Source organism: Labeo rohita, chromosome 5, assembly GCF_022985175.1.
Source record: "Labeo rohita strain BAU-BD-2019 chromosome 5, IGBB_LRoh.1.0, whole genome shotgun sequence".
Taxonomy (NCBI): Eukaryota; Metazoa; Chordata; class Actinopteri; order Cypriniformes; family Cyprinidae; genus Labeo; species Labeo rohita.
In genome coordinates this window covers 12,081,674-12,109,133 of record NC_066873.1, presented here as the reverse complement: position 1 = coordinate 12,109,133, position 27,460 = coordinate 12,081,674, and the positions used below count along the sequence as shown (strand labels likewise).

Genomic DNA, 27,460 nt, shown 5'->3' with positions numbered 1-27,460 from the left:
AGAAGAACAAACCACAACCTACTCTCGCGAGACTGTGTCCATTTCCGGTACACCAGCCTTTAGCAAAGGGTGTTTACCAAACAAGGGAATTTGCAGTATAGTTACACAATTTTCTCACTTGACAGATTATTTGCAGTCAGTTGAGCATTTCCTTAAAAATAAACAGGCAGTTTAGGATGTGACATTTTATTCTGCAGTAAATTAACTTTCCTGAACAGGTCTGTTGCACATGTAATAGCGGTCAATCATTATAAGTTTCTTCTTCTTTTGAGACTAAATTTAAAAAGTGTATGTCCTGCTGGACTTAACCACCAAACACGGGTCAGACCTTCAGTCTGGTCTGAGGCGGGTCGCCAGGGGCGTCGCTAGGGCTGATCAGCCCCGAATGTTTTTACTCCAGCCCCGAATGTTGATTTCCACGGAATTTGTAAAAGTTTGAATGAATTAATCAAAAGTTGGTCATTACACTTAAATCAAGTCGCGATATGGACTAGTATCTGTAAATATTATGCCGCAAAATACTATTTAAATATGAATCCTGCATGTTCTGCGTGTCTTTTTATGAATGGAAGGGGCGGACTCGCGGTTTCTTTAGATTTAATACTTATGCGCGTGTGATGCTCGCAGTGATTTCAGCGTCTGCCGTTTCACTAAATGAGGACATAAATACAATAACAACATCTCCAGAACTGCTCTGTCACTTCATGAGCATTTCACTGTTTCATTTAAGTAAAACAAGAGTCAAATATACACACAGAAATTTACAGGTATTCACGGCAACCCGTTAAAGTAAAAGTTCGGTTTAACTTTATTAACCATTCAGCATAATGTACGTGCCTACTACTACTACGACTACTACTGTTAATTAATAAAAATGTATACAAATTCCTCACACAATATTTCTTCCATGTTTTAAATTTGAATAGTAAATCACCTTTATTTGCCAAAAATAAAATATAATTTTCATTAGGATCAATTTAATTAATGTTTTTTACCTTCATTTGATAACCAGAACAATACACAACACAGAAAGTTGTTTTTATGCATTCAAATAAACAGACATGCTAAAACATATTTGGTAATAATAAAACGTAAGATGAGAAAAAATAAAACATTTCATGGGGTCCTAAACATGTAATTTTTCTTAACTTTTGATAAATTGTCGGTAAATCATATAAGATTCATGGTTTTAATTAATTACACATGATTAATTACATTTTGATTAACAAAATTAAATTTAACCATTAAAAAGAAGTCCAGAAAAATGAAAACAGAAAAAAAAAAGAAAGAAATTTGGGAAAAAAAAACAGGGGCCTATTTTTTGCATGCAACTATTTGCTACAGTTATAAATACATCTTCAAATGTATTATTTTATTTGTCTAATATATTTTTTAAAAAAGTTATAATTTTGTTATAATACTTTGATATGTTTGCTATTTGCAGTGATTACTATTTACTATTGCTCATAGTGTGACAAGGTCTTTAACCCCCAGTTTAATGCCCCTGGACCCCATCCAGGTTCAAACACCTGTGTCTAACAAAATCTTATGTGAGCATGATGTGAGCTCCCACCCAACATCACTAGCCCCTGATGTTTTGGCATTAGTCCCGGATGTTTTATAATCCTAGAAACGCCCCTGCGGGTTGCTATATCTTTTCTAACTAATCCGACTTATGATTTACATAAACCAGACCGTCAAAACCACCAAAAATCCCATAGACTTTCCACAGACTGATTGGCTGCCCTGGCTGGTCTCCCAGGCTGGTTTTCTAGTGGTTTTGACACTTTTTAGCTGGTCAGGCTAGTCTTAGCTGGTCAAGCTGGGAGACCTGCTAAAAGACCAACCAAGCGTAAACCAGCTAAACTAGCTAGGACTTGGCAACCAGCCTAAGCTGGTTTTAGCTTAGGTTTTTTTGTTTGTTTGTTTTACTTAATCAACTGGTTTTAGCTGGTTTTAACTGGGTTAGCATAGAAACATGCTAACAATATGCTAGTCACTTGCTAATCATGCTAGAATCATGGAACTAACTAACTTGGTGAAAAAAACAGCATATGCTGGTAGGTATGTTTTGATGCTGGTTTAAGATAGTCCTTTGCTGGATTATGCTGGTCTATGCTGGTCTTTTGCTGGTCCTTTACTGGTCCTTTACTGGTCTATGCTGGTCTATGCTGGTCCTTTACTGGTTTATGCTGGTCCTTAGCTGGTCTATGCTGGTCCTTTGCTGGTCTATGCTGGTCCTTTACTGGTTTATGCTGGTCCTTAGCTGGTCATGTTGCTGGTCAAGGACCAGCATAAACCAGCAAAGGACCAGTTTAAACCAGCATCAAAACATATCTAACCAGCATCCCAGCATAAAAACCTACTTACCAGCATATGCTGTTTTTTTCAACAGGGTAATCATGCTAGAATCATGGAACTAACTTGCTAATCATGCTAGAATCATACTAGTAACTTACTAATCATGTTAACAACATGCTAGTAACATGCTAATCATGCTAAAAAACATGGTAACAACATGCTAATAACTTGCTAATTGTGTTAGAATCATTAGACACTCATAACATGTTAATCATGTTAGAAACATGCTAACATGTTAGTAACATGTCAATCATGCTAAAAACATGCAAGCAAGATGCTAATAATGCTACAAACATTTAAACATGCTAATCATGGTAGCAACATGTTAGTAAACCAGTTATTTTAATCTTAAACAAGCTAAGATTAAGCAACCAGGCTAAGCTTGTTTTAGCTTTTTTTAGATTTGTTTACTGAATCAACTGGTTTTAACTGGATTAGCATAGAAACATGCTAACAATATGCTAGTAACTTGCTAATCATGCTAGATCATGTTAGCAACTGGTTAATTATGCTAACAACATGTTAGTAACATGCTAATCATGCTAGAAACATGCTATCAACATTCTAGTAACTTAATAATCATGTTAACAATATGCTAATAACATGTTAATAATGCTAGAAAAATGCTTACAACATGCCAGTAACTTGCTAATCATGCTAGAAAAATGCTAACAACATGTTAGTAACTTGATAATCATGTTAGAGTCATGCTAGTAATTTGCTAATTTTGCTAACAACATGCTAATAACATGCTAATTATGTTAGAAACATGTTAACAGCACAATAACATGTTAATCAGGCTAGATTCACGTTAACAACATGTTAGAATCATGCTAGTAACTTGTTAATCATGCTAACAACACGCTAGTAGCATGCTAATCATGTTAGAAACATGCTACCAACATTCTAGCAACTTGATTATCATGTTAACAATATGCTAATAATGCTAGAAACATGCTAACAACATGCCAGTAACTTGCTAATCATGCTACAAACATGCTAACAACATGCTAGTAACTTGCCAATCATGTTAATATGCTAGTAATTTGCTAATCTTGCTAACAACATGCTAATTATGTTAGAAACATATTAACAACACAATGATAACATGTTAATTAGGCTAGATACACGTTAACAGCATGTTAATCATGCTAGAATCATGCTAGTAACTTGTTAATCATAATAACATGCTAGTAGCATGCTAATCATGCTGGTAACTTGTTAATCTTGTTAACAGCAACATGTTAGTAACATGCTAGTCATGCTAGAAACATGCTAACAACATGCTAATAATTTGCTAATAATGCTAGTAACACGTTAATCATGCTAGTAACATTCTAACAACATGCTAGTAAGTTGCTCATCATGTTAAAGTCATGTTAGTAACTTGCTAATCATGCTAACAACATGGTAATAATGTGCTAATTATGCTAGAAACATGTAAACAACACACCAATAACATGTTAATCAAGCAAAGAAACATGCTAACAACTTGCTAATCATGCTAGTAACTTGCTAATCATGCTAACAACATGCTAACGACATGTTAATGATGCTAGAAACATGTAAGCAACATGCTAGTAACATGCTAATCATGCTAATAACATGTTAATTATGCAAGAAACATGTTAGTAGCATGCTACTCATGCTAGTAACTTGTTAACCATGCTAGAATTATGCTAGTGACACGCTAATGCACACTACATCATGCTAGCAACATGCTAAATCATGCTAGAAACCCATTTGTGTGTTCCCATTCTGTCATGCAACAATTAAATTAAAATATTAAGCTTTATAAAGTTATTTCAAACTGTCAAACAAGGCTTTCTTAAGCCAACTTCAAAGTTCATCTGCGAACTTTACTCATCTAGTTACATATAATAATATACAGCTATTATGTACAGCCTCTACAAAGTAACATCTCACAATATGTTTAAAACCATAAAAACTAAACATTTTGCAACAGCTTATGAAAACACACAGAGCTCTACCATTTAAGTTTAATTACTTATTGACCAACAGTTTATTAAGAAGCAACATTTCACTTTGACAAATAGTATTTGAACTGCAATAAGGTACTTTTATAAGTGTTGACATTCGTTTATTTCATAGCAACAGTCTCGACGGCATTTCTGTAACTAGCCAAGCATGTTTCACAGGATAAGCTGGTCTCAACCCTTGGGAAATCTGAACTATCAAAACAACTTGTCTTCTGAGATTGTTTTTGTCTATGGAGGATTTATACATACAGACTTTGCAAGCTATAAATGATTTTAGGTATTATACGAGTGAATACATTAGTTTAATATTATTCATGACTTAAATGTTGAATAAACACTGCTCCTTGCTGATAAAAAAAGTTGGTTGGCTGGTCTTAGCTGGAAGTAGATGGTTTTAGCTGGTCTCCCAGCCTGGCTAGGCTGATCAAGATGGTTTTAGCTGGTTGTTCCAGCTGGTCTCCCAACCTGACCAGCTAAGACCAACCTTACCAGGAAGTGGCCAAACCCCCTCTAAAACCGGCCTGCTGACCAGCTAAGACCAGGCTGGATTTTTTTTTTCAGCGGGGATCATAAACATGAAAACATGCAGATTAATCATTGTTTCTATTCTCTGTGCCAGAGTTTTTGCGTCGTCTTTTGGATGGTGGCACGAGTTGTGCAGGTAGCTCATGAGGAAGCCCGAAGCCCTCCAACTTTACCTCAATGAGATGGCTGGCCAAAGCGAACTCTTCATCGTCTAACATGCCATCACGGTCCACATCTGCGAGTCTCCAGATTCGTCCCAGAACTGAGCTGGGCAGATGAGTGCTCATCATCCAGCCCTTCACTTTAGTCCCACTTAGCTTTCCCTCATGAGGCGAGAGGTTGTAAAAGATCTCATCATACTTTGGTTTATCTTTTGATACCACCCATTCTTTATCTGAGACATGTTCACTTTCTCGATTGGATCCAGAGTAATGAAATGGATTCCCCACAATAAAAGGTCCCCTTTGAGACCCTAGAAAGAGCCCTCCTTGCACTAACAGCTGCTCAGCTTGATCTTCTTCTTCTTGGCGTAGAAGAGGCATCAGCTTGGCTATGTCAGTGTTCAGGAGCTCATCCAACTCTGCTAAGAGTTTAGGCTTGAGGCCTTTAAACTTGAAGTCGTGACTCATGAGACGCTCCTGTGAGTGATGTGAGAATTAACATGCTTATTAGACAGATATCATATAGGTTTGCTTAATTTTAAGTCTCATGCTTATCCACCTTTTTCTTCAACACAGAAGTAGGCCTATGGCTGAGACATCTAGATCATTATGCGCTATAGGAAAATAACGAGAAGAATAACAACATGCAGTAAATGGTAAAACTGTTTGCACTACAAACCAGTGTGTTCATAAAATTACATGGCAAGTCACACCAATATCAAGCAGCAAAACAAACTAAAAATAGCTGGACGCAGATGAAACCGGAAGCCTGCCTGAAGCCTGAAATGGCCACACCCACTCTTATTGGAAGAAAAATGTGGATAGTCCTGGGAGAAACTACATTTCATAATGGGCATGCTTGATTGTAAAGTATTTGAACACCTGCATCTTGGCACAATCTGGAAAATCTCCAGGTGAAATCTGATATCTCTGTTGGATTCTTGAATAGATGATGGGAAGGTCATAGATTAGATCTCTCTTCTTCTTTTCTCTGCAGAAAACCAAAGGCATTTCTTCTTTTAGAGAGCTAATGATATATGCATGGGCCTGTGGGTGAGAAAAAGAAATAAGAGAAGCCCGATTAATGTTTTAGTAGGACTACCGAACCAAAACAACCAGCTACATTAGCCACAAAGTGCAGTTTGTTTTCTCAAAAAAACACCTTTCACACATTATATATGTTCTGATCTTCCAGAGAATTGCACCCACATTTACAAGCAGCTGGTTTTGTCACACATTGTGTAATAGAGATACAGCATAATTAATCATTTCAAAGATAATTGACCCCAAAATGGAAATTTGTCATTTCAAACCCATAAGACTTTCATATATCTTGAAACACAAATGAAGATATTTTCAATGCAACCTCAGAAATTTCCCACATAAACATTGATAAACACACACTGAATGCGTCAAAAATCAGGTTTAATAATAAATATCTACATTTATCTTTAATAGATGAATGAACATCTGATGGGTTTGGAAAGATATGAGGCTGAGTAAATGATGATAGATTTTTTTTTTTTTTGGCGAACTATCACTTTAATGTAAAGCATATACACTACCAGTCCAAAGTTTTTGAACAGTAAGGTTTTTAATGTTTTTAAAAAAGTATCTTCTGCTCACCAAGCCTGCATTTATTTGATCCAAAGTACAGCAAAAACAGTAACATTTTGAAATATATTTACTATTTATTTTATTTTATTTAAAACATTTTTAATTCATTCTTGTGATTTCAAAGCTGAATTTTTATCATCATTACTCCAGTCTCCAGTGTCACATGATCCTTCAGAAATAGGGTTGCAAAAAGGTGGAAAATTTCCAGTAAATTTCAGAAACTTTCCAGAAATTTGGAATCTTCCTGGGATTTTTTTGGAAGTTTCTGGAAAAATATACACACTGTAAAAAACAATTTGTTGAGTCAACTTAAAAAAATGTGTAACCTGGCTGCCTTAAAATTTTAAGTCAACTCAAAAAAAGTTTATTCAACTTGAAATGTTAAATTATACTAAGTGACATATTTGAGTTGAATCAACTTAAAATTTTAAGGCAGCTGGGTTACTTACCCATCTGTTAAGTTTAGCAAACACAAATATCTAAGTTACTTAGTACTAACTTAACATTTCAAGTTGACTAACTTATTTTAGTTGACTGAACTTAAAATTTTAAGGCAGCAGGGTAACAAATTATTTTAAGCTGACTCAACAAATTGTGTTTTTTATTTTTTACAGTGTAGTTATACCAGTTTAAAGGTAATCTTTAATGGAGCCGTGCATTTTTCCCCAAGTGTTGTTCTATTTCCAACCAAAGCAGGGTTTTTTTTTATGAAAAAACTAAATAAAATTAGTTAACACATTTATTTTATTTGCTGCTTTATATGAAATGAAATGAAATGAAATGAAATGATCGCATTTATATAGCGCTTTCATTGTGTATTGCTTTACACCCAAAGCGCTTTACAATCATATGGGGGGATCTCTCCTCAACCACCACCAGTGTGCAGCATCCACTTGGATGATGCGACGGCAGCCACAGGACAACGGCGCCAGTGCGCTCACCACACACCTGCTACAGGTGGAGAGGAGAGAGAGTGACAGAGCCAATTCAGTGAATGGGGATTATTAGGAGGCCATGATCGCTAGTCACTAGTCAAAGTAGCTGGTATGCTGATGTGTCTTAACACATCTAGAAGTGAAAGACTTTACAATGACAATTTTGTCATTGTTTCTGAATATTGACAAATCTATAATCTTAGATATAGATGACCTCAAAACGAATAAACATGGATTACAAGTTACTTAAGTCCACTTGTGATTTTAAGGAATCAAATCAAGAGTGGAAAGCACAACGGCACTCACCCTTACAAGTCGTGCTCGTTTCACCAGATCATTGAGTTTCCTCAGTGCAGAATTTCGTGGCAGGTTCTGAATATCTGCAAAAAGGTCCTCTTCCTCTTTCTCAAACAGTTTACGATTGTCTGTCATACGCATTGGAGAGGACCAAAAGGAGCCAATGTGGACCCTCAGAACCTCTGGAGTGCAAAACACCTTCCCGAGTGACCACATGAGAGCGCCGTAGACTCGCATCAACTCCTGGGAGTCCACCATGTCAGCCTTGTTGAGCACCACTCTGAGCTTGTCCTCATTGCCTCGTAATGCCATTATAGTGTGTGAAAACTCATCAGAGATCTCTAGCTTGTGTGCATCACACAAGAGGATGATACGGTCAACGTGCTCTGCAAACCAACGGATGACCGCTGGAAAGTCATACCCTGAAAGAATAAGATGTTGAAGAAATTTATAGGTGTTGGATCAGAAGAAATGAGAAGAAATTCAACTCTATCTTTGCATACTCTTAAAGGTTCCAAAGTGGGGTTTTGCAGTGATGCCATAGAGAAGCTATTTCTGGTTCCCCAAAGAACCTTTCAGTGATTGGTGAACAACATATGATTTTAATAATCTAAAATAACCATTTTCCACTATAAAAAACCTTTTGTGTGATGGAAAGGTTCTTTGTGGAACCACAGATGCCAGTAAAGAGTCTGCCAGTATTGAGTGTATTACATATAAAGTATAAAAGAAAGCTAATGTTGCATTTTATGATTTGCATTCAAGTTTTATTTCTTAATTGGTTGCTTATAGCAGTTCTTTTGAAACTTCATACCTCTGCTCGTTTTGCGTTTGGCCACAGACAGGATCCCTGGTGTGTCAATGATGCTGATACTCTCTAGGACTTGGTTAGGTAGATGTACACACTGGAATCTGAGAAAGTTTCATGCAAATTCAGTATCTTTCAAAGTGTCAGAACATGGGAATATTCTAACCACAGATGCATCCTCAAAGGGGTGCAGTCAGCTAATGTTTCCTCTCTTGGCTATATCCACCCATTCACAAGCGTGACTGGGTAAGTGAGTCATTTTGACTCTTTCAATCCAAGTTCAACAGAGTACTTCTCCCCGTGGGATTTTTATTTCTTCCTATTGCGTTATTGCTTCTGTCTCACTCACCGATTGAGGAAGGTTGTTCCAAACGGGCTGAGATTCCGGAAAGGCTTGTTGGGATCAACAGTTAAAGCATTGCCGTGAATAATTCCCTCAATCTCTCCATGCATTATGGCAGTGAAACTGTCAGTTGTGGGCTCTGGGCCTATTCGACTTCCTGGATACTCTTGTTCAAGAAGATATCTGCCACACATAAGACACAAATTGCTTCAAGTACAAGATGTGTGAACATCTCCTGGGGTCATATTTCACTCTAAAATAGGGGTGTGCAATATAAACTGAGCGTATTACTGTGCTGGTACTTTGACAGGTTTAGGACAGCTGTGGACAGCTGATTCTCAAAGCTTTTAATATTCTTTATATTCTATGCAGTGGTTAGTTTGCAGGAGTAACAGAAACTTTTCCAAGAGGTTTAAATTGATTTTTACCTTTATGGGTATTTGCATCTGAGGTGGCACTTTTTAATGCAGGACGTGAATGCATTTAACCTGCAGTTACAAATGCATAATTCATGTTTTGATGTTTAAAAAACCTACTGATATTTGAAATGATTTTGATGAAATGATGAAAAAAAGGGAAAATATACTTTAAATATATATCTAAAATTGCCAGTAGGTGGCCTGGAGGCAAATCACCAGTGTTGCCAACTTCTTTCAATGGAAAGTAGCTAAACCCCACTGAAAAAGTCCCTAAATGCTAAATGTGTGTGTGCCCTGGTGAAAAAAACAGCATATGCTGGTAGGCATGTTTTGATGCTGGAATGCTGGTTAGGTATGTTTTGGTGCTGGTTTAAGCTGGTCCTTAGCTGGTTTACGCTGGTCCTTGACCAGCAACATGACCAGCATAAACCAGCAAAGGGCAGTACTGGAGAGCCTCAGAAACTATACAAGGTTTGTCCAAGAAGTCGCTAGATTTGTCGCTAGGTGCTTTTTTGGAAAAAAAGTTGCTAAGGGGGTCTGAAAAGTCGCTAAATCTAACGACAAAGTCACTAAGTTGGCAACGCTGCAAATCACTGCATTAATGAGTCATTGAATCATCAACCGATTCGTTCAAACAGCTGATTGATTCAGTAACGAAACACCGTGGTGTTTCACTCAGAGACTCAAAACAGTTCTGCAGTGACTTTGTTTTAAATTATTTTCGTTATCAAAATACAGCAAACAACAACCACTGCGTCTAAAATGTAAGACGCTTAATATCAATATCCCACTTGAAATGCTGATGATTGGATAAAAACGTCACTCTTCTTGTGATATAATGTAAACTATTTCAGATGATATAAATATAAAAGACATCTAAATGTCATACAGGGGCTTTTATCTCGTTATCTTGAATTTTAGAGGAATTCTAAATGTATTTTAATGACTACATCACGCAGTGAAAGCGTGATCTGTAAATGCACATGCAGCACACTGCAAAAAATGATGTTTTTGTCTTGTTTTCTAGTATAAAAATCTACTTGACAAGTAAAATGATTTAAGATATTATGTCTTGTTTTCTGAAAAAAATTGCTTAAAACAAGCAAAAATATTTGTCAATAGGGTAAGAAAAATAATTAAGATTATTTTTCTTGCCCCATTGGCAGGTATTCTTCCTTGTTTTAAGCAAAAACTTACAAAAGTTTGGAAATTTTTCAGAAAACAAGACAATATCTTAAGTCACTTTACTTGTAAATTCATCTTAATTCAAGAATTTTTAGATAACAAGAGAAAAAAAAACAAGAACATCTCATAGTGTATGAAAAGTGAAAAGTGTGACATAAATGCATGAAAATGTCAAATGGCATATTGTTGAAACAACAATTATGATATTATTGTAGACGATATTGCACACTCCTACTCCAAAATATAATGTAATATAATAGAGGTGAAAGATGACCCAAACTGACCCATCTTCAAGAAATTACAGATCACCTGGATACAGATGTGATTTTTTATAGCACTTCTTATTGTGTATTGTTCTGAAGATAGATGCAATTAATGCAATATTCACCTGATAAAAGTGGTCTTGCCTGTAGAGCACTGACCCACCACTAGTATCATGGGCTTGTTGTCAAAGTCTGCATCTTCAAGGCTTGATGAGTGGAAATCAGAGAAGCCATAATACTTCTCCAGGGGGAGCAGTTTTTGCCGGTAGAGGGTCTTCAGAGCTTCAGTAACTGTTTGAACTTCCTTCAGACATTTACCACCCCTGTTCTTCATTTCTTTACCAGCCATTGGACTGTTGCATTGGAGAGTTTCAGTAGAGAGTTTTCCTTCCTACGTGTAGAATCAAAATAATGCATATTTTAATATACCAGTTTCTCTCTCTTATGTGACATGTAGCATTTGTTGACATTTATTTTGTTCAGCTGTCTTGGCTTGAAGAAACCCAAAGATTATAAACATTGTGGTTCCTCAACACAAGACACAAAGCACAGCTGCATTTAAATCAAAGTCATAAAACCCAAGCGCATACTGGAATGACTGTGCAAAACTACTCATGCTGCTTGTCCAAATCTATCTGAGCATGTTCCAGCAATGCATTGTTTAACTATTAATTAATGGCATTTAACATTTTATACTTCATGCTTTCAAAGATCACATTTAATGATCAAAATGTAGCTAGACTCATTTTGACAGCACTGTAGAGCTAACAGATGTGCTCTTAAGTTAATGGTTACCCTAGACACATCTGTACAACAGAGGGGAGTAGTCACTTTCTCAGGACTCTCTAAAATTTGCCTGATGGGAAGAAAGTAGAGGCCCAAATGGGTGGAGTGAAACATTCAGAAATGATAGTGTCATGGCATCTGGTGTCTGGAGCTCAGCCTCAGAGCTCATTAACATGCTGGATGTGGACCTAGAGCCCATGAATGGGTTTAAAGGACAAAGGCACTGAGGGTGGAAACCAGACTGTGGGGATTATTTCATATTACTTCATAACAGACACATGAACATGTACATGCATTGTTTTATGTTAGATTTTGCAATGCATAAAATTGCAAAAACACGGTTATGTAAGCTTTTATAAACAGCAGTAATTACAGTGCTTAGACAATAATGAGGAAGCAGAAACTACAATTAGTGAATATATTTTGCAATAATGGTTAGTGCTCAACAAAGGTAACCACACACACATACTTAAATTAGTCATTTTAAAAATGCTAAACTGAATGCTGAAGCCTGAATCTGGAGCTCTTACCTGTTCACAACCAGTTGGGATTTTCTTCATGAATGCAACAGCAGTTGTAGTTTATATCTCTTTTTCCTTCTTGGTCAAACTGCACCTTTTAAAAGTTGAGACATTTGTTTTGAGTATTGCATTTGTAGGTTTTAGAGGGTGGTGGTGTGCAGAGGTCTATTGTGTGCAGAGATCCTATGCTGGATAAAGACAAACCTCCTCCTCCCCAGTCAGAAAGTGTAAGGCATCCTCAACCATTTTCCACGCCTGTTCAGCAGTGTGTCCCTCTGTTTCTGTTTTGTTATATTACATGTATAATTTACTGAGACATTATAAGGGAGAGGTCTGAGTAAGCCTTCAAATTACAAGGCGTATTCTGAGATCCTTATTATTTGGGAATGTGATCACTGAATGCAACTAATTACATGCAGGCAACATGCATATGTTGGTGAAAAGATCAGTCCATTCTTACATGCTTTACTATCAAACTGTTCACACAACAGTTCAACAGACTTCGATATAATTTCCCCACATTTATCTGCTACAAATTATAGGTTAAATATACACTGCCCTCCAAAAGTTTGGAAACACCCCTGGCAAAGTGTGGTTTTGGACGATATCAGCATAAATCCTTATCATTTTTTGGTGCAAATACATTAAAGTAACTTGACATTATCATTGAAGACCAGCAATAATAATTTTCCTTTTGATTACATAATAATGGCCATATATACATGTCAAAGTCAGACATGCCCCTTTACCAGCTGTGACGCCTGGTTATTGGTTTAAACTTGGCCCAGGTTTTTTAAAAAAAAATTTGGGTCAGCACACCTTATTAGCTTCAACAATTGATTGCCAATTAAGTTTAAAATACAATGAATTCAGGCCCAGATTATGCAGAGCTGTAATAGCTGCTAATGGTGGATATTTTGATGAATCAAAAATTTAATTTAATTTTTTTCTATGTATGAACTGTTTATGTAATAAAATATGTTTGTGTTGTCCCTTATCAGTGCAAAATTATCACAATTTAAAAAGGATTTATGCCAATATTGTCCAAAACCTCACTTTTCTAGGGCGTTTCCAAACTTTTGGAGGGCAGTGTATAGTTATTCAATCTATGGATATCTTTAAACTGTGCAAATCAATATCAAGTAAAAAGCGCTTTTGTTATAACTTCATCGGATTGAGTTAAGATGCTTTGTGACATTAACGGACACCATGGAAATCTGTTTGCATTTTGCAAATGCATTTATTTTTAATCAAAAGCACTACATTATTTTATACCAACCCTCATTATTCCCTTCTGCCAACTCCACCCATTTCATTTTAGGTTTTTCACTGAAAATTGTAAAGAAAAAAGAAATTTTAATGATCACATCATTATATACATAATAATTAGATTTGCAAAAAGCCGATGTGTATGTAAAACAGGTTTGCTCAAGGTGATCATGTGTAACAGGTAAAAAAAAAAACTTATTTCATTAATAAATTTTAACTTAAAAATCTTCTAACAAAGTGTTTATGTAAATGCAGTTATATGCTGGTATCACAAAACCTAAATATCTTAAATATTCAGCCATATTACAACAAAATACTGCAAACTTAAGACACATCTATACATACCAGGAACATGCAAATAAACATGAGACCTGTTAATAAAATGGGTTCATTTACAAACGCCAAAGGGTGATTTCTAGTGTTATTTTTCCCAACTATCCCCAGTATCCTGGTAACTGTGCATATTAATTATAATAATTAGTTCATTAATTGATAATTAATTACTTATAATTAATAATTATTTAATCATTGTCGCAAGATCAAAAGGAGAACATTTTAAAAAATGTTATATAAATAAATGTTATATATGTACACTTTTTTTAACAGTGCCCTTATTGTTTAAACAGTAAATCTATTCAGTGTAATTTTCATTACATATTTCGTTTATAGATTCACCTGTAAATGAAACAGCACAACCGACAGCTGAAAGAATAATCAAAAAGCCCGAACGCAGTGTTTAAAAAATGAATCGGTAAGCTTTTTGAATGAATCGGTTCTTCGAACCCCAGTAATTGAGTCGAACACTTTAAAAACTGCTACATCACTCCTAACCGCGCTTTCCACTGGCTTCTGCGCTATTAGCATTTAAGTAACTAGCGAACTTTTGATGAGACGTGGAACTAGCTTGGTAAAGACGTAACGTTAACTGATTTTAAACCGTTAACTATGCTTATTCATTTTGCATTTGGACTTTATGTGATTTGTGTAATACATTACGAAGTTTGTATGCATTTTTGTGTTTAATGTGACTTGAAACTATTAGCTACCTTCCCTCCCATTTGTCATCATTACTCACCCTGAAGTTGTTCCAAATCTTGGTAAAGACATAAATATTGATGTTAGAACCATTAAATAAGCTTATTTACTTTACATTTACACTGTGTACGATTCGCAACACGACGTTTGCATGTTAATGTGACATAAGACTATTAGCTAACGTTACCTTCCCACACAGAATTTATGAGCGAGCTGTTTATCTTAGGTACTTTTACCTTCATTGACGTTGTTATATATATATATATATATATATATATATATATATATATACAGTACTGTGCAAAAGTCTTAGGCCACTAGTATTTTCATCAGCTAAAAATGGTTTAAAGTCAGTTAAAGTTTGTCTTTCGCTGTAGTGTGTCAGTAGGAAATATCAGATTACATTTCCAAACATTCATTTTGCCATTAATCGTAATAATCCAGTGATATTTTTGTTTGCACAAGGAGTCTGACAACAGCGAGTGCTCTGCACAGAGATCTGATCTCATCATCATCCAGTCTGTCTCTGGAATGACATGAAGAAACAGAACAAACTCAGACAGACTAAATCCAGAAGAACTGTGACAAAGTCTCCAGGATGCTTCAAGAAACCTACCTGCAAAGCTGCAGCACTGTTAAAAGTTTTAGGCACTTGTGTAAAAATGCTGTAAAATGAGGATGCTGTCATAAATAGGTTTTCTTTATCAATTACCTTCTATTAACTAAATTAAATCAACATTTGGTGCGACCATTCTTTGCGTTTACAGCAGCTTTTGCCCTAGGTGCACTTGCGCAAAATTTTTCAGGTAGCTTTGCAGGTAGGTCTCTTGAAGCATCTTGAAGACGTTGCCACAGTTCTTCTGGATTTACTCTGTTTCAGTTTGTTCTGTTTCTTCATGTCATTCCAGGAAGACTGGATGATGATGAGATTAGATCAGTGTGGAGCACTGGCTGTTGTCAGACTCCTTGTGCAAACAAAAATCTCACTAGATTATTACAATTAATGGCAAACATAATGTTTGGAAATGTAAACCAATATTTTTTACTGACACACTACAGCAAAAGATAGAAATAACTTACTTTAAACCATTTTTTAGCTGGTGAAAATACTAGTGGCCTAAAACTTTTGCACAGTACTGTATATATATATATATATATATACACAGATATACATATATATATATATATATATATATAAATAATCAATAAAAAGTGGTTATAATTGAATAGCATTAATATAATGATGTATGACTTATTTATTCATTTTACTGAATTGCATTTCTCTGTGAGCAACAGGGATCCAGTTGAGCCATTAATGGAGATGAAAGACCCCTCAGACACTCTGTCTCTGCTCTCATCGTCCTACAGTGTGTCTGCGACCTACACACCACCACCATCAGACCTACCAGCGTCAATCATAAAGTCAGAACTGTGTCTAGACACCATGTCTGATTCAAGTAAGAAAAATAGCAAGTTTAATCTCTGTGCTGTTCCTGTTTTGTGTCCAAACCAGAATTTATCTACCCATTTGATACAGAACGCAGAAAGACCTCCACACCCTGCCCATCAACCTCTGTCTGTCCTAAAGCAGAGGATACTGAGCGTCTGACACCTGTGGGCTCAAGAAAAAGAACCAGAGCCTCTGTGGATAAATGCCATGTTTGTAGGAAAGAGTTTAAAACAACCAGTGCTCTCAAAACACACCTGTTGTTCCACAGACAGGACGGGCCTCATATATGTGACATCTGTCAGAGAGCATTTAAACACTATCATCAGCTGTAAGTATCACACATGCTGGCATCTGAGTTTTTATATTACCTACATATAAGTAGAAAAAGATGGCATGCGATGCAAACCATTATTGACTGGTTTGAAGTTTTCAACTATGACAGAAAAAGTTTTGACTACACGGTTTGTGTATTAGTAACATTAGTAACATAGTAAACAACATTATCTTGGTATTATATCATCAGAATGTCCTGTTTTTTTATATTGTTTCCTTTTTTCTCTGTAGCACATCCCACATGATAACCCACAACAAGAGGAAGACCTATTACTGCGCTCAGTCTGGCTGCCACAAAACCTACGATGACAAAAACTCACTAAAGCATCACTGTGCCTCTCGACACGGAGTCCACCTAACGTCTCCTTCCTCCTACGGCCTTGCTTCCAGCTATGGTCTGCCAACCTCAGCGTGGGGGCCAACGGTTAATCTTGCTGCGTCCAGCTACTTCTTTACCTCTCAACCAAAGCCAGTTTCAGCTTCTGTGCTAAAGCATTCTGGTTATTCTGGAAAACTCTTTGGTTCTTATGACGGGGAAGAGCTTGGGATGGGGCGCTACTCAGAAGATACCCATCCCTCTCAGGTAAGACATTCAACGTGTCAAGAAATCTGGTCTTCAGCGTCTGCCAGTGAATCTTATAAGGTTGAAGAAAGCAATAGGATGCTAAACTCCACCCAGTGGACGCTGGGTATCGATGCTATTGATGAAAATCCAGTGGTTTCACGGAACCCATTTGATGTACATGGTTTAGAAACCAGTCTTGATTTTCCTGAATCTTATCCTGAAAAACTGAAAGAGATGCAGTCATTTCAGCCTAACAGAGAGGCAGCTACCACCATTTGCTCCAAGCAGCATTGTCCCATACTACTGAAACACAGTGTAAAGGAGCCCAGACATCCCAACAAGTTAAAGCGACGGCGCACCTTTTCCACTGTATTATACCCTAAACCAAAGAGTGATTTTGACTCTAACCTTGCTGATCCTGGACTTGCTTCTCCTCCTGCAACACTTCCCAACAGCAGGAAGAGGAAGTCCTGCTCTAAGGACACCCTGTCTAATGTTCCAACTCCTCCACTGCCTGTTCCTCAGCCCACTTGTCATAAACGTTCACGATCACGCTCTTCCTACATTGTCTCACCTAGTCAGGTGGCACTTGCATCCTTCAGCACTTACCTCGGCAACCAGTTTTTACAAAAGGTACACAACATTGCACTTTTTCATGTGTCATCATAATCAACGTTTTGATAATAATTGTTTTGCATTTTATTACACAGGAGCCCATTTTGAAATCAACAGGAGAGGAGCCAAACTCTGGCTGCAGGTTAGAAAATTAACCAGCTGACTTGAGGGCAGATTTTTTTTTTTATGTAATGGTTACATGTTATATTTTAGAACTTTAGATCAGAAGTTTAACTTTTGGATTTTAAAGGGATAGTTTAACCAAAAGTGAAAATTATGTCATTAATTACTCACCCTCATGTTGTTCCAAATCTGTAAGACCTTTGTTCATCTTCGAAACACAAATTAAGATATTTTTGATGAAATCCGAGAGCTTTCTGACCCTGCATAAACAGCAATGCAACTACCATGTTGTTAAAATAGTGTTGTGCAACAATTAATTGTGATTAATCGCATCCAAAAAAAAAGTTTTTGTTTACATAATATATGTGTGGTTACTGTGTATATTTTTAATGTATATATAAAGACACACACATGCATGGATATATTTAAGAAAAATATATTGTTTATATATTAAATATATGTATATATTATTAATTACATCAATAAAAATATATACATGTAAATATTTTTAAAATATGTACTTTATGTGTGTGTACTTACAGTATATATACATAATAAATATACACAGTACACACACATATATTATGTAAACAAAAACTTATTTTGGATGCGATTAATCATTGCACAACACTAAAAATAGTCCATCTGACATTAGTGGTTCAACCATAATGTTATGAAGCTACGAGAATACTTTTTGTTCGTAAAACAAAAGCAACAGCTTTATTCAACAATTCCTTCTTTTCCGTGTCAGTATGAGACGTGCGTTCACGTGAGTACCGCGACACATGCTTGTGGAGCTGCAGACGCAGGAACCAGTGTTCTGACGTAGAACGTCCATCTCTCTTAATTCACTGTCTGTATATTCTGGTTTAAATAAGTAAGGCTGGGCAAAAAATGGCAGGTCATCCTCTCTGTTGAAATCTTCAGACATGTTTACAAAGATGTCGTCTTCTGCTTGTAAACAAGATGCAATGCGTCCAGGTTCTACATAAGAACACTGGTTCCTGCGTCAGCAGCTCCACACGTGTGTTGTGATACTCCCGTAAAAGAAGAAATTGTTAAATGTTATTTTTGTTTTCTTTGCGCACTAAGGGCCCGTTTACACTTGTTCACTTAATGCATTTTCTCTGATCTGATATTTATCTGATTTGTTAAAACGTTTCCATTTACACTTGGCCACATAAATGTGTCTTCACAAAACGGATATAAATCCATTCTTTAATATAAATCCTGCGCTATATGCAAATTAAACGTGGAGTTCACATCAATGAAAGTAACAGATAAGCGTTGCATTTTATTCATTTTCAGCTAATTTCACGATCAATGACCCCAACAGGAGAGAGCGGCATTAGCAGTGGAAATATAGGTTAGTCTCACTATTTTAATAAAGATGATTGTGTGTTGAGCGTTTCATTTGTGGCAGTTTGTGTGTCAGCTTGCTGAAGAGATACTCAGATACTTATTCGCGGTGATGCGCGTTGCATTATCACTGTCATATCTCACTATAACATAACCATATAGCCTACAAAATGCTCTCACATGTTTATTATCTTAATATTTTGGGAGGAGTAAAATTTGCATATGTGGTATCAACAACCAGATGCATTTACACTTGTCCACTTTTGTCTGGAATGTGGCCCAGACCACCTCCTAAAGTGGTTTGAGCGATCGGATTTAAATGTAAATGCGGATTTAAAAATAGCTGTCCAATCAAAGAAAACGCATGAAGTGACCAGGTGTAAACAGGCCCAAAAGTATTCTTATAGTTTCATAACACTGCGGTTGAACAATTGATGTCACATGGACTATTTTAATGATGTCCTTACTACCTTTCTGGGCCTTGAATGTGTCAGTTGCATTGCTGTCTATGAAGGGTAAGAAAGCTCTCAGATTTCATCAAAAATATCTTTATTTGTTTTCTGAAGAATAACAAAGGTCTTAGGGGTTTGGAACGACATGGTGAGTAATTAATGACAGATATTTAGTTTTTGGGTGAACTCACCCTTTAATGACATTTTTCAGCCTTGAAATCACAGTTTTGCTGTTATTTTGTGGTTTTCACAATTGTTAGAAGCCACTTTTAAGGTACTTAATTACTTAAAAGAGCTAGCAGACCTAACACAAGATCTTCACAGAATATTCTGATTTTATCACAGACCTGCTGATTCAAAGTTGATTTTACTCTTGTTTGTTTCCCTGTAGAACATATAAAAGAATTACATCTGTACGCACAGCTCAAACGCAGCCCTCAAGAAAGTTCTCAAGTTCTCAAGAAACTCTTGCCTCTGGTGGAACAAAAGAGGAACATGATTCACAAGCATCCACCTCAACACTGGTAACTCAAATATTATTGTGACATAATCATAAAAATAGGCACACTACTTACACTGACACTGCACCTTATCTGTTTTTTTGTCACAGGATGAAGGACACAAGGGGGCTTCAGGACAGAAGTCCAAAGGGACAAACCTGTCCCCACTGATCATGCCTGTGTCTGTCCCAGTCTCTGTGACAAACGTTTTAGGTCCCCAAGCATCCACACATCATGTAATGTTGTAGTAGATAACAATATAATACCAGTGTACAGTGCCAAGATGACTTATCATTGTTCGAAGTTCAAAGTTTTTATCTTCCCTAGGCTAAGAAGTCACAGGCTCATAAAGGTGCATCTAAGCGGTCTCGTCATCTTGCTCCTTTAAACTGCCTCATCATCCCCAGTCCACCTCTGCCTCGTCTGTCTTCCCCACAATGCACCAACGATAAGGAAACCCAGGGTTTGCAGAGAAGCTGTAGCACGGGTGGTTTCCCCAGCCAGTTGCGCTCGCCAAACTATCTGGCAGACAACCCGCTGAGCCCTAGTTCACATCCCCCACCCTACACTCCCCAGCCTATGCTGAGCCCTCTCCGTCCTGGGACAGGCCTGTACTCTAAAAGCGTACCACAGCAGCAGTCATGCCCATCTCTACCCAGCACCTGCGGTAACAACTAAAACCATGATTTCGGTTTTAACTGATGCAGAGTTAACTCTTGTACAGCATAGACAAAAATCATGTAAATGCTTTCCATTGTAGCTTCAGCTTCTTGCCAAATCATTTTAACTTTGAAACCCCACAGATGGTGCCTCCTTCCCAATCGACAACACAGTCATCAACATACAGCCGTGAGTCTGTAATACATACATTCAGAATCAGGTTTTAATTAGTCCACCAAGTTGGACAGATTATTACAGTTATGATCTATGTATTATGCATCTTAGTTCTTTATATTTTCTTTTTATAATAGCAAAATACTACTTTTTATAATGTAATACAAGGCAACGGTTTGAGTACACTTGACTAAATGATCTAAAACATTTTGGATCTAGAGAGTCTTGTCTAAATTCACCTATACAGTTGGGGTCAAACGTTTATATACACCTTGCAGAATTTGAAAATGGGACTTATTTTACCAAAATAAGAGGGATAATGCAAAATGCATGTTATTTTTTATTTAGTACGGACCTGAATAAGATATTTCACATAAAAGATGTTTACATGTAGTCCACAAGAGAGAATAATAATGGAATTTATAAAAATGACCCTGTTCAAAAGTTTACATACACTTGTTTCTTAATACTGTGTTGTTACCTCAATGATCCACAGCTGTTTGTTTTTTTTGTTTGTTTGTTTTAGTTATTCTTTAGTCCCTTGTTTGTCCTGAACAGTTAAACTGTCTGCTGTTCTTCAGAAAAATCATTCAGATCCCACAAATTCTTTGGGTTTTCAGCATTTGTGTGTATTTCAAACCTTTCCAACAATGACTATATGATTTTGAGATCCATCTTTTCACACTGAGGACAACTGAGGGACTCATATGCAACTATTACAGAAGGTTCAAAAGCTCACTGATGCTTCAGAAGGAAAGACCATGCATTAAGAGCCAGAGGGTGAAATCTTTTTGAGTTTGAAGATTAGGGTATATTTAACTTATTTTGTCCTCTGGGAAATATGCAGGTATCTTCTGTAGCTTCTGAAGGGCAGTACTACATGAAAAAAAAAATGTATTTAATATATATATTTAACTTTGTTCAAAAGTTTACACCCCCAGCTCTTAATGCATTGCTTTTCCTTTTGAAGCATCAGTGAGTGTTTGAACCTTCTGTAATAGTTGCATATGAGTCCCTCAGTTGTCCTCAGTGTAAAAGGTGGATCTCAAAATCATACAGTCATTGTTGGAAAGGGTTCAAATACACAAAAATGCTGAAAAACCAAAAAATTTGTGGGACCTGAAGGATTTTTCTGAAGAACAGCAGGCAGTTTAACTGTTCAGGACAAACAAGGGACTCATGAACAACTATCACTAAACAAACAACAACAAAAATCAGCTGTGGGTCATTCAGGTAACAACACAGTATTAAGAAACAAGTGTATGTAAACTTTTGATTGGGGTCATTTTTACAAATTCAACTATTATTTACTTTTGTAGAAGAAATGTTAACGTTTTTTAAAATATTTTATTCAGGTCAGCACTAAATAAAAATAACATGCATTTTGTATCCCTCTTATTTTGGTAAAATAACATTTTGCAGATTCTGAAAGGTGTATGTAAACGTTTGAACTTAACTGTATATAACATTACAGGAATTATATACAATATTGTTTGTTAATGCGTTTTGCACAGTTAAACATGGATTTAAAAAGTCCATATAAACCACATTACAGTTCAAGTTTCCTTTGGCTCTTAAAATATATGAAAACAAAAATATTATGCTTTTTTATATCATTACTGTTATGTCCTTTATAGAAAATTATACTTATAGTGCTTATAAAGTAAGATCTTTTAAAAAGATAATTAGAATTACCTAAATTTAAATCATTATGCTTTTGTTTAGATTTCTCTCATTTACAAGTCCATTTCCTTCTGTGTTAATGGCAGTTTCTCGTGTCATTTAGGAGGATTAATGTGGGTTCACAGTTTCAAGCTGAGATTCCCCCATTGCGGGACACGCTGTACCTGCTGTATGAAGAGCACCCTGCTCAACTCGTCTGGACTCCTTGGAAAGATCTCTCTACCAACACAGAAACACAACAGAGGGGTAAAAACACCAACACACACTCACAGTAGATGTCTAATAGGATCACCTGCCAGGGATCAAAAAAAATTACACAGCAGTGAATGATCACAGTTTGAATAAATAAACAGGGTACAAAAAATTATTTAAAAATCTAAATACTTAAGAAAGCCTTATGTTATAAAGTGATTTAAAGTAAAAGATTAAAATCCCAATAAGCATCTTCTATAGTGAATATAAATTTTTCTAGTTATGCTATGTTTGCAAATATTTTATGGGGAGACATTTTGAGGACAACATTTTTTTTACGATCCTTATTCAGTACATCTGAACAACTGAAAAAGTCATGTAGTATTGATATTCTTGAAAATGGGAGCCTGTGGAATCAAAAATGTCAAGAACATCTGGTTTAGACCATTGAATCTACCCAGGTTTTGCAAAATTGAACTGTCTTATGTTTAAATTTGACATAAGGTTAAAGGTTAAATCTAGCTTTCTTTTATACTTTAAACATGTGTAAAGGGTTAAAAATGATCACACTTGGTCCTTTTTGTGTTTCAGTCACAGAGCTGTTAGACATGTGCTGTTCCAGTGTGCTACCAGGAGGAGGCACCAACATTGAATTTGGTCTCCACTGCCTTCATGAAGTTCAGGGAAACATAATGGTGAGCTTATTCATCATACTGAGTGTGTTATTTATAGAAGTTTGTTTAATACGGCTCAGGTATTCAACTGTCAGGCAGCACTGGATTTACTCTTAATGAGAGGAGATTTTCGCACCTCCTGGCATCCTCTGAATGATTACCACTACACAGGTAAAAAACATTGTAATGTAAAACATTCATAAGTCCTTCGTAAACTTGATGTTGCTCATTGTAATTGGCAGGGTCAGACCACTGGACCGTGCAAGAAATGAAAGTGTTCAAGAAGGCTCTGATTGACCACGACAAGGACTTTCAACAGATTCATAATGTGGTATGAAAGTTCTGAAAAAAAGGAAATGAGATTATTTATGTATTGTATATGTGGCAGGTGGTATCCCTCACTCAATGTCTATTTATGGGATTTTTCCCATTTCACCATATACTAGCAGAAATGATCAATTTAAAGGAATAGTTCACCAAAAAAAATAAATTCTGTCATTAATTACTTACCCTCTTGTCGTTCCAAACTCATAAGAACTGATCATCTTCAGAACAAAAAAAATATATATATAGATTTGATTAAATCCTAGAGCTTACTGACCATCCATAGACAGTCGGGATCCTACCACATTCATTTTGGGGGGGTTTTTTTGCACACAAAAAGTATTCTCTTAGCTTCATAAAATTACTCTTGAACCATTGATGTCACATGGACTATTTTGTTAATGTGTCTGGTACTTTTCTGGGCCTTGAACATGGTAGTTGCATTGCTGTGTATGCAGGGTCAGAAAGCTCTCAGATTTCATCAAAAATATTATTTGTGTTCTGAAGATGAATGAAGGTCTTGCGGGTTTGGAACGACAAGAGGGCGAGTAATTAAAGACAAGCTCAAATTTTTGGGAGAACTACTCCTTTAATAGGTTAGAATGACAATAGCACAAATTTGGTTCATATCCATTATATAATTCATAATGGGTGATACATTAAATTGATGTTTGTTTTGTAGTTGCAGACAAAATCAGTAGCCCAGTGTGTGGAGTATTACTATAACATGAAGAAGCTGAAAAAGTTCAAGCAATGTGTCCGAGCCACAAATAAAAAGGATGAATGTGGAGAGAACTCAGTAAGTTTCATTTTAGTGCATGGACACAAGTTCGATTATTACATATGCGTATAGAGTTGAAGTCAAATGTTTACATACACCTTGCACAATCTGTAAAATGTTAATTATTTTAATCAAAATAAGAGGGATCTTACAAAATGCATGTGATTTTTTTTATTTAGTACTTACCTGAATAAGATATTTTGCATGAAAGTCCACAAGAAAAAAATATTTGAATATATAAAAATTACCCTTTTCAAAAGTTTACATAAACTTGATTCTTAATACTGTGTTGCTAACTGAATCATCCACAGCTGTTTTTTTTTGTTTGTTTGTTTAGTGATTGTTCACAAGTCCCTTGTTTGTCCCAAACTGCCCACTGTTCTTCAGAAAAATCCTTCAGGTCCCACAAATTCTTTGGTTTTTCAGCATTTGTGTGTATTTGAACCCTTTTCATCAATGACTGTATGATTTTGAGATCCATCTTTTATTACAGAAGGTTAAAATGCTCACTGATGCTTCAGAAGGAAACACAATGCATTAAGAGCCAGGGTAAATTTAACTTATTTGTCTTCTAGGAAACATGCAAGTATCTTCTGTGCTTCTGAAGAGCAGTAGTTAATGAGAAAAAAAAGATATTTAGGCAAAAAAGAAAAATGTACACATCTTTATTCTTTTCAAAAGTTTACACCCCTGGCTCTTAATTCATTTTTCTTTCTTGAAGCATCATTGAGCATTTGAACCTTCTGTAATAGTTGCATATGAGTCCCTCAGTTGTTCTCAGTGTAAGAAGATGGATCTCAAGATCATACAGTCATTGTTGGAAAGGGTTCAAATACACAAAAATGCTGATTTTTTTTTTTTTTTTTTTTTTTTTTTTTTTTTCAAAATTTGTGGGATCTGAAGGATTTTTCTGAAGAACAGTAGGCAGTTTACCTGTTCAGTACAAGCAAGGGACTCATGAACAACTATCACTAAACAAAAACAAAAAAACAGCTGTGGATCATTCAGGTAACAATACAGCATTAATAATCAAGTGCATGTAAACTTTTGCATGGGGTCATTTTAATAAATTCAACTATTATTTTACTATTCCCGGTCTTATTTTGATTAAATGATTAACATTTTGCAGATTCTGCAAAATTCTGCAATCTGTAAACATTTGACGTCAACTGTACATCATCTAAAAACATTATTGATGAAATTTACCCGTTTATACTACTGTTTTCTTTAAGGCATTCAAATGCTCACAAAAGCTCCAGCCAGAGCAGATAAATGGGAACACAGGACAGAAGAAAACAGCTGTTCAGAGTGACTTACATGCCTTCAAATACATGGAGTAACACAATCAAAAAATGTTTCATTTTGTGAACTCAAGCTAAAAATAATAGATTTAAGACTGTGCTCTCACTTGTACTCTTTTCTTATTTAAATAATAGGCATTTTTAGGACATTGGGATTTTTGTTCTAACCAACTGTGACATGAAACAATCAATAAACCACTTTCATTCTATGAATTGGCAAATTTCAAAAATGGCACATCAAAATTTCTTTTACCTTTAATTCCAACAGAGATGTGAAGAGCCACAGTTCCCCCTCTGTCAGGACAGAAACTCACTCCAGATGGCGGTGGGTAAGGACACAGGTCAAAGCAGAAGACTAAAGTGAACTACAGTATTTCATAAGAACCTTTCATAAAGTGCTGAAGTGTGCTTTAGACTACAGTAAATATTCAATTCGTGGTCCAGCGAAGAATATGGATCTTTAAATTAGGCATAAATAAAAAACAAAAACTTCTCATTAAAAGAATCGCCAACTTTAACTGTTTACATTTTTTCAACTGTTTATTCATTGTTCAAATGTTAAGAAGTGCACAAGGCACTGAAGTTAACACTATTTGAAGTTTTTAAAATGTATCAGACTGGTAAGCGTAGTATGACAGGGTTTAAAATTTTCTCTCAGTTCAGATTTGTGGCATTGCCAATCATTACAAGTCTACATAGTTTTCAGTTCTGCTGATTTCCCATAACCCATGTTACCTATAATAAGATTATTAAATCTTATCTCATTAAAACAGCTGATGATGTCCATGTATAACACAATGTCAATGCATAACATGTTTGCCGTTTATTATATTACCATAAGGTGTTTGGTTGTCTAAGCATTCCTTTGCTGTTCCAATAGAATAAATGTTTTACTACTATTGTTAAACTTGTTACAAAAAATAAATAACTGAAAGACACCATTTCCACTGGTAATTCCCAGACTCAAGCATATACCATAGAACACTTTAATCTGAACATGCTACCAATAGAATACATTGTAAATTCTACTGTTGCAAGTATGAAAAAGACAACATCTCTTCTGAATGTACATATCCTCCATAAATATAAAGGAGGAAGCTATAACATTGAAATGCATGCATGAGGTTGACAATGCATTCCATGTAATGCCTACAACACTGTGTAAAGTGACAATACTATCGTAACAGTAACAGTATATGCAGATTTAAACAAATAATACAACGGTTACTTTATGGCCTGAAATTTGATTGACCAAATTTGATTTCTCAGTGTTCCAGAACAGAGTATGCAAACTGTGTGGAGATAAAGTTGGCCTGATGCTGATATTCAGAACAGCAGCATGATTGCTCATGTGCTCATAAATGTGTAATGCGTTAGAGACAAGTTAAGAACGTAGTAAAACAGATTTAGTAAAACAGTATCTACATTAGTCACAAGACAATGACTAAACAATCCTCAGACCTCTTAGAGACCAAAGACTATATTAAACGATAGTGTCACAAATTCCTTGGAAAAGGAATGTGTTATTTCAAAACCTATTTACATAGCAGTATAACGGTGTTTATCTTGTATTGTAATCCTTGCATCTAAAAACCATTGATTATGATAGTCATCAGATAACTAGGTAATTAAAGGAGCTTATGTGACAACGGTTGAAAGGCAACCTTTAGTAAAAAACTTAAAGCGATAGTTCCCCCAAAAGTGAAAATTCTCTCACCATTTTCTCACCCTCAAGTTGGTTCAAACATG

General features: G+C 35.9%; 2 protein-coding genes across 5 annotated transcripts; one reads left to right on the top strand and one right to left on the bottom strand.

Moving 5' to 3' along the window:
• Positions 1-4,387: 4,387 nt before the first annotated feature.
• ehd2a (EH-domain containing 2a) lies at positions 4,388-12,395 on the bottom strand. Its single transcript, XM_051110531.1, has 7 exons — positions 12,231-12,395; positions 11,040-11,305; positions 9,054-9,230; positions 8,711-8,808; positions 7,906-8,318; positions 5,930-6,094; positions 4,388-5,524 (listed from the first exon to the last, which is right to left on the bottom strand). The coding sequence occupies exons 1-7, from the start codon at positions 12,258-12,260 to the stop codon at positions 4,952-4,954; spliced, it is 1,722 nt and encodes a 573-aa protein (XP_050966488.1). The 5' UTR covers positions 12,261-12,395; the 3' UTR covers positions 4,388-4,951.
• Positions 12,396-14,289: 1,894 nt separating this feature from the next.
• On the top strand, positions 14,290-26,314 carry znf541 (zinc finger protein 541). Of its 4 annotated transcripts, none has more exons than XM_051108829.1 (16): positions 14,290-14,397; positions 15,822-15,982; positions 16,063-16,303; positions 16,540-17,506; positions 17,584-17,630; positions 19,814-19,946; positions 20,033-20,158; positions 20,250-20,589; positions 20,726-20,771; positions 22,543-22,685; positions 23,223-23,326; positions 23,401-23,476; positions 23,548-23,636; positions 24,312-24,428; positions 25,643-25,746; positions 25,980-26,314. In XM_051108829.1, exons 2-16 carry the CDS (start codon positions 15,841-15,843, stop codon positions 26,068-26,070), a joined length of 2,766 nt encoding a protein of 921 aa, XP_050964786.1. In that variant the 5' UTR covers positions 14,290-14,397; positions 15,822-15,840; the 3' UTR covers positions 26,071-26,314. The 4 variants fall into 4 exon arrangements, 3 of the variants coding, with proteins under 3 accessions (XP_050964786.1, XP_050964787.1, XP_050964784.1); XM_051108830.1 differs by having other exon boundaries at positions 14,339-14,587; positions 25,643-25,718; XM_051108827.1 differs by having other exon boundaries at positions 14,339-14,587.
• Positions 26,315-27,460: the final 1,146 nt, after the last annotated feature.

Coding starts and splice junctions, on each gene's coding strand:
- ehd2a (XM_051110531.1), bottom strand. CDS start 12,260: ATGAAGAAAATCCCAACTGGTTGTGAACAG. Junction 11,306..12,230: donor TCCCAACTGGTTGTGAACAG/GTAAGAGCTCCA, acceptor TTCTACACGTAG/GAAGGAAAACTCTCTACTGA. Junction 8,319..8,710: donor CAAACGCAAAACGAGCAGAG/GTATGAAGTTTC, acceptor TTATTCTTTCAG/GGTATGACTTTCCAGCGGTC.
- znf541 (XM_051108829.1), top strand. CDS start 15,841: ATGGAGATGAAAGACCCCTCAGACACTCTGTCTCTGCTCTCATCGTCC. Junction 16,304..16,539: donor TTTAAACACTATCATCAGCT/GTAAGTATCACA, acceptor TTTTCTCTGTAG/CACATCCCACATGATAACCC. Junction 20,772..22,542: donor ACAGTCATCAACATACAGCC/GTGAGTCTGTAA, acceptor CGTGTCATTTAG/GAGGATTAATGTGGGTTCAC.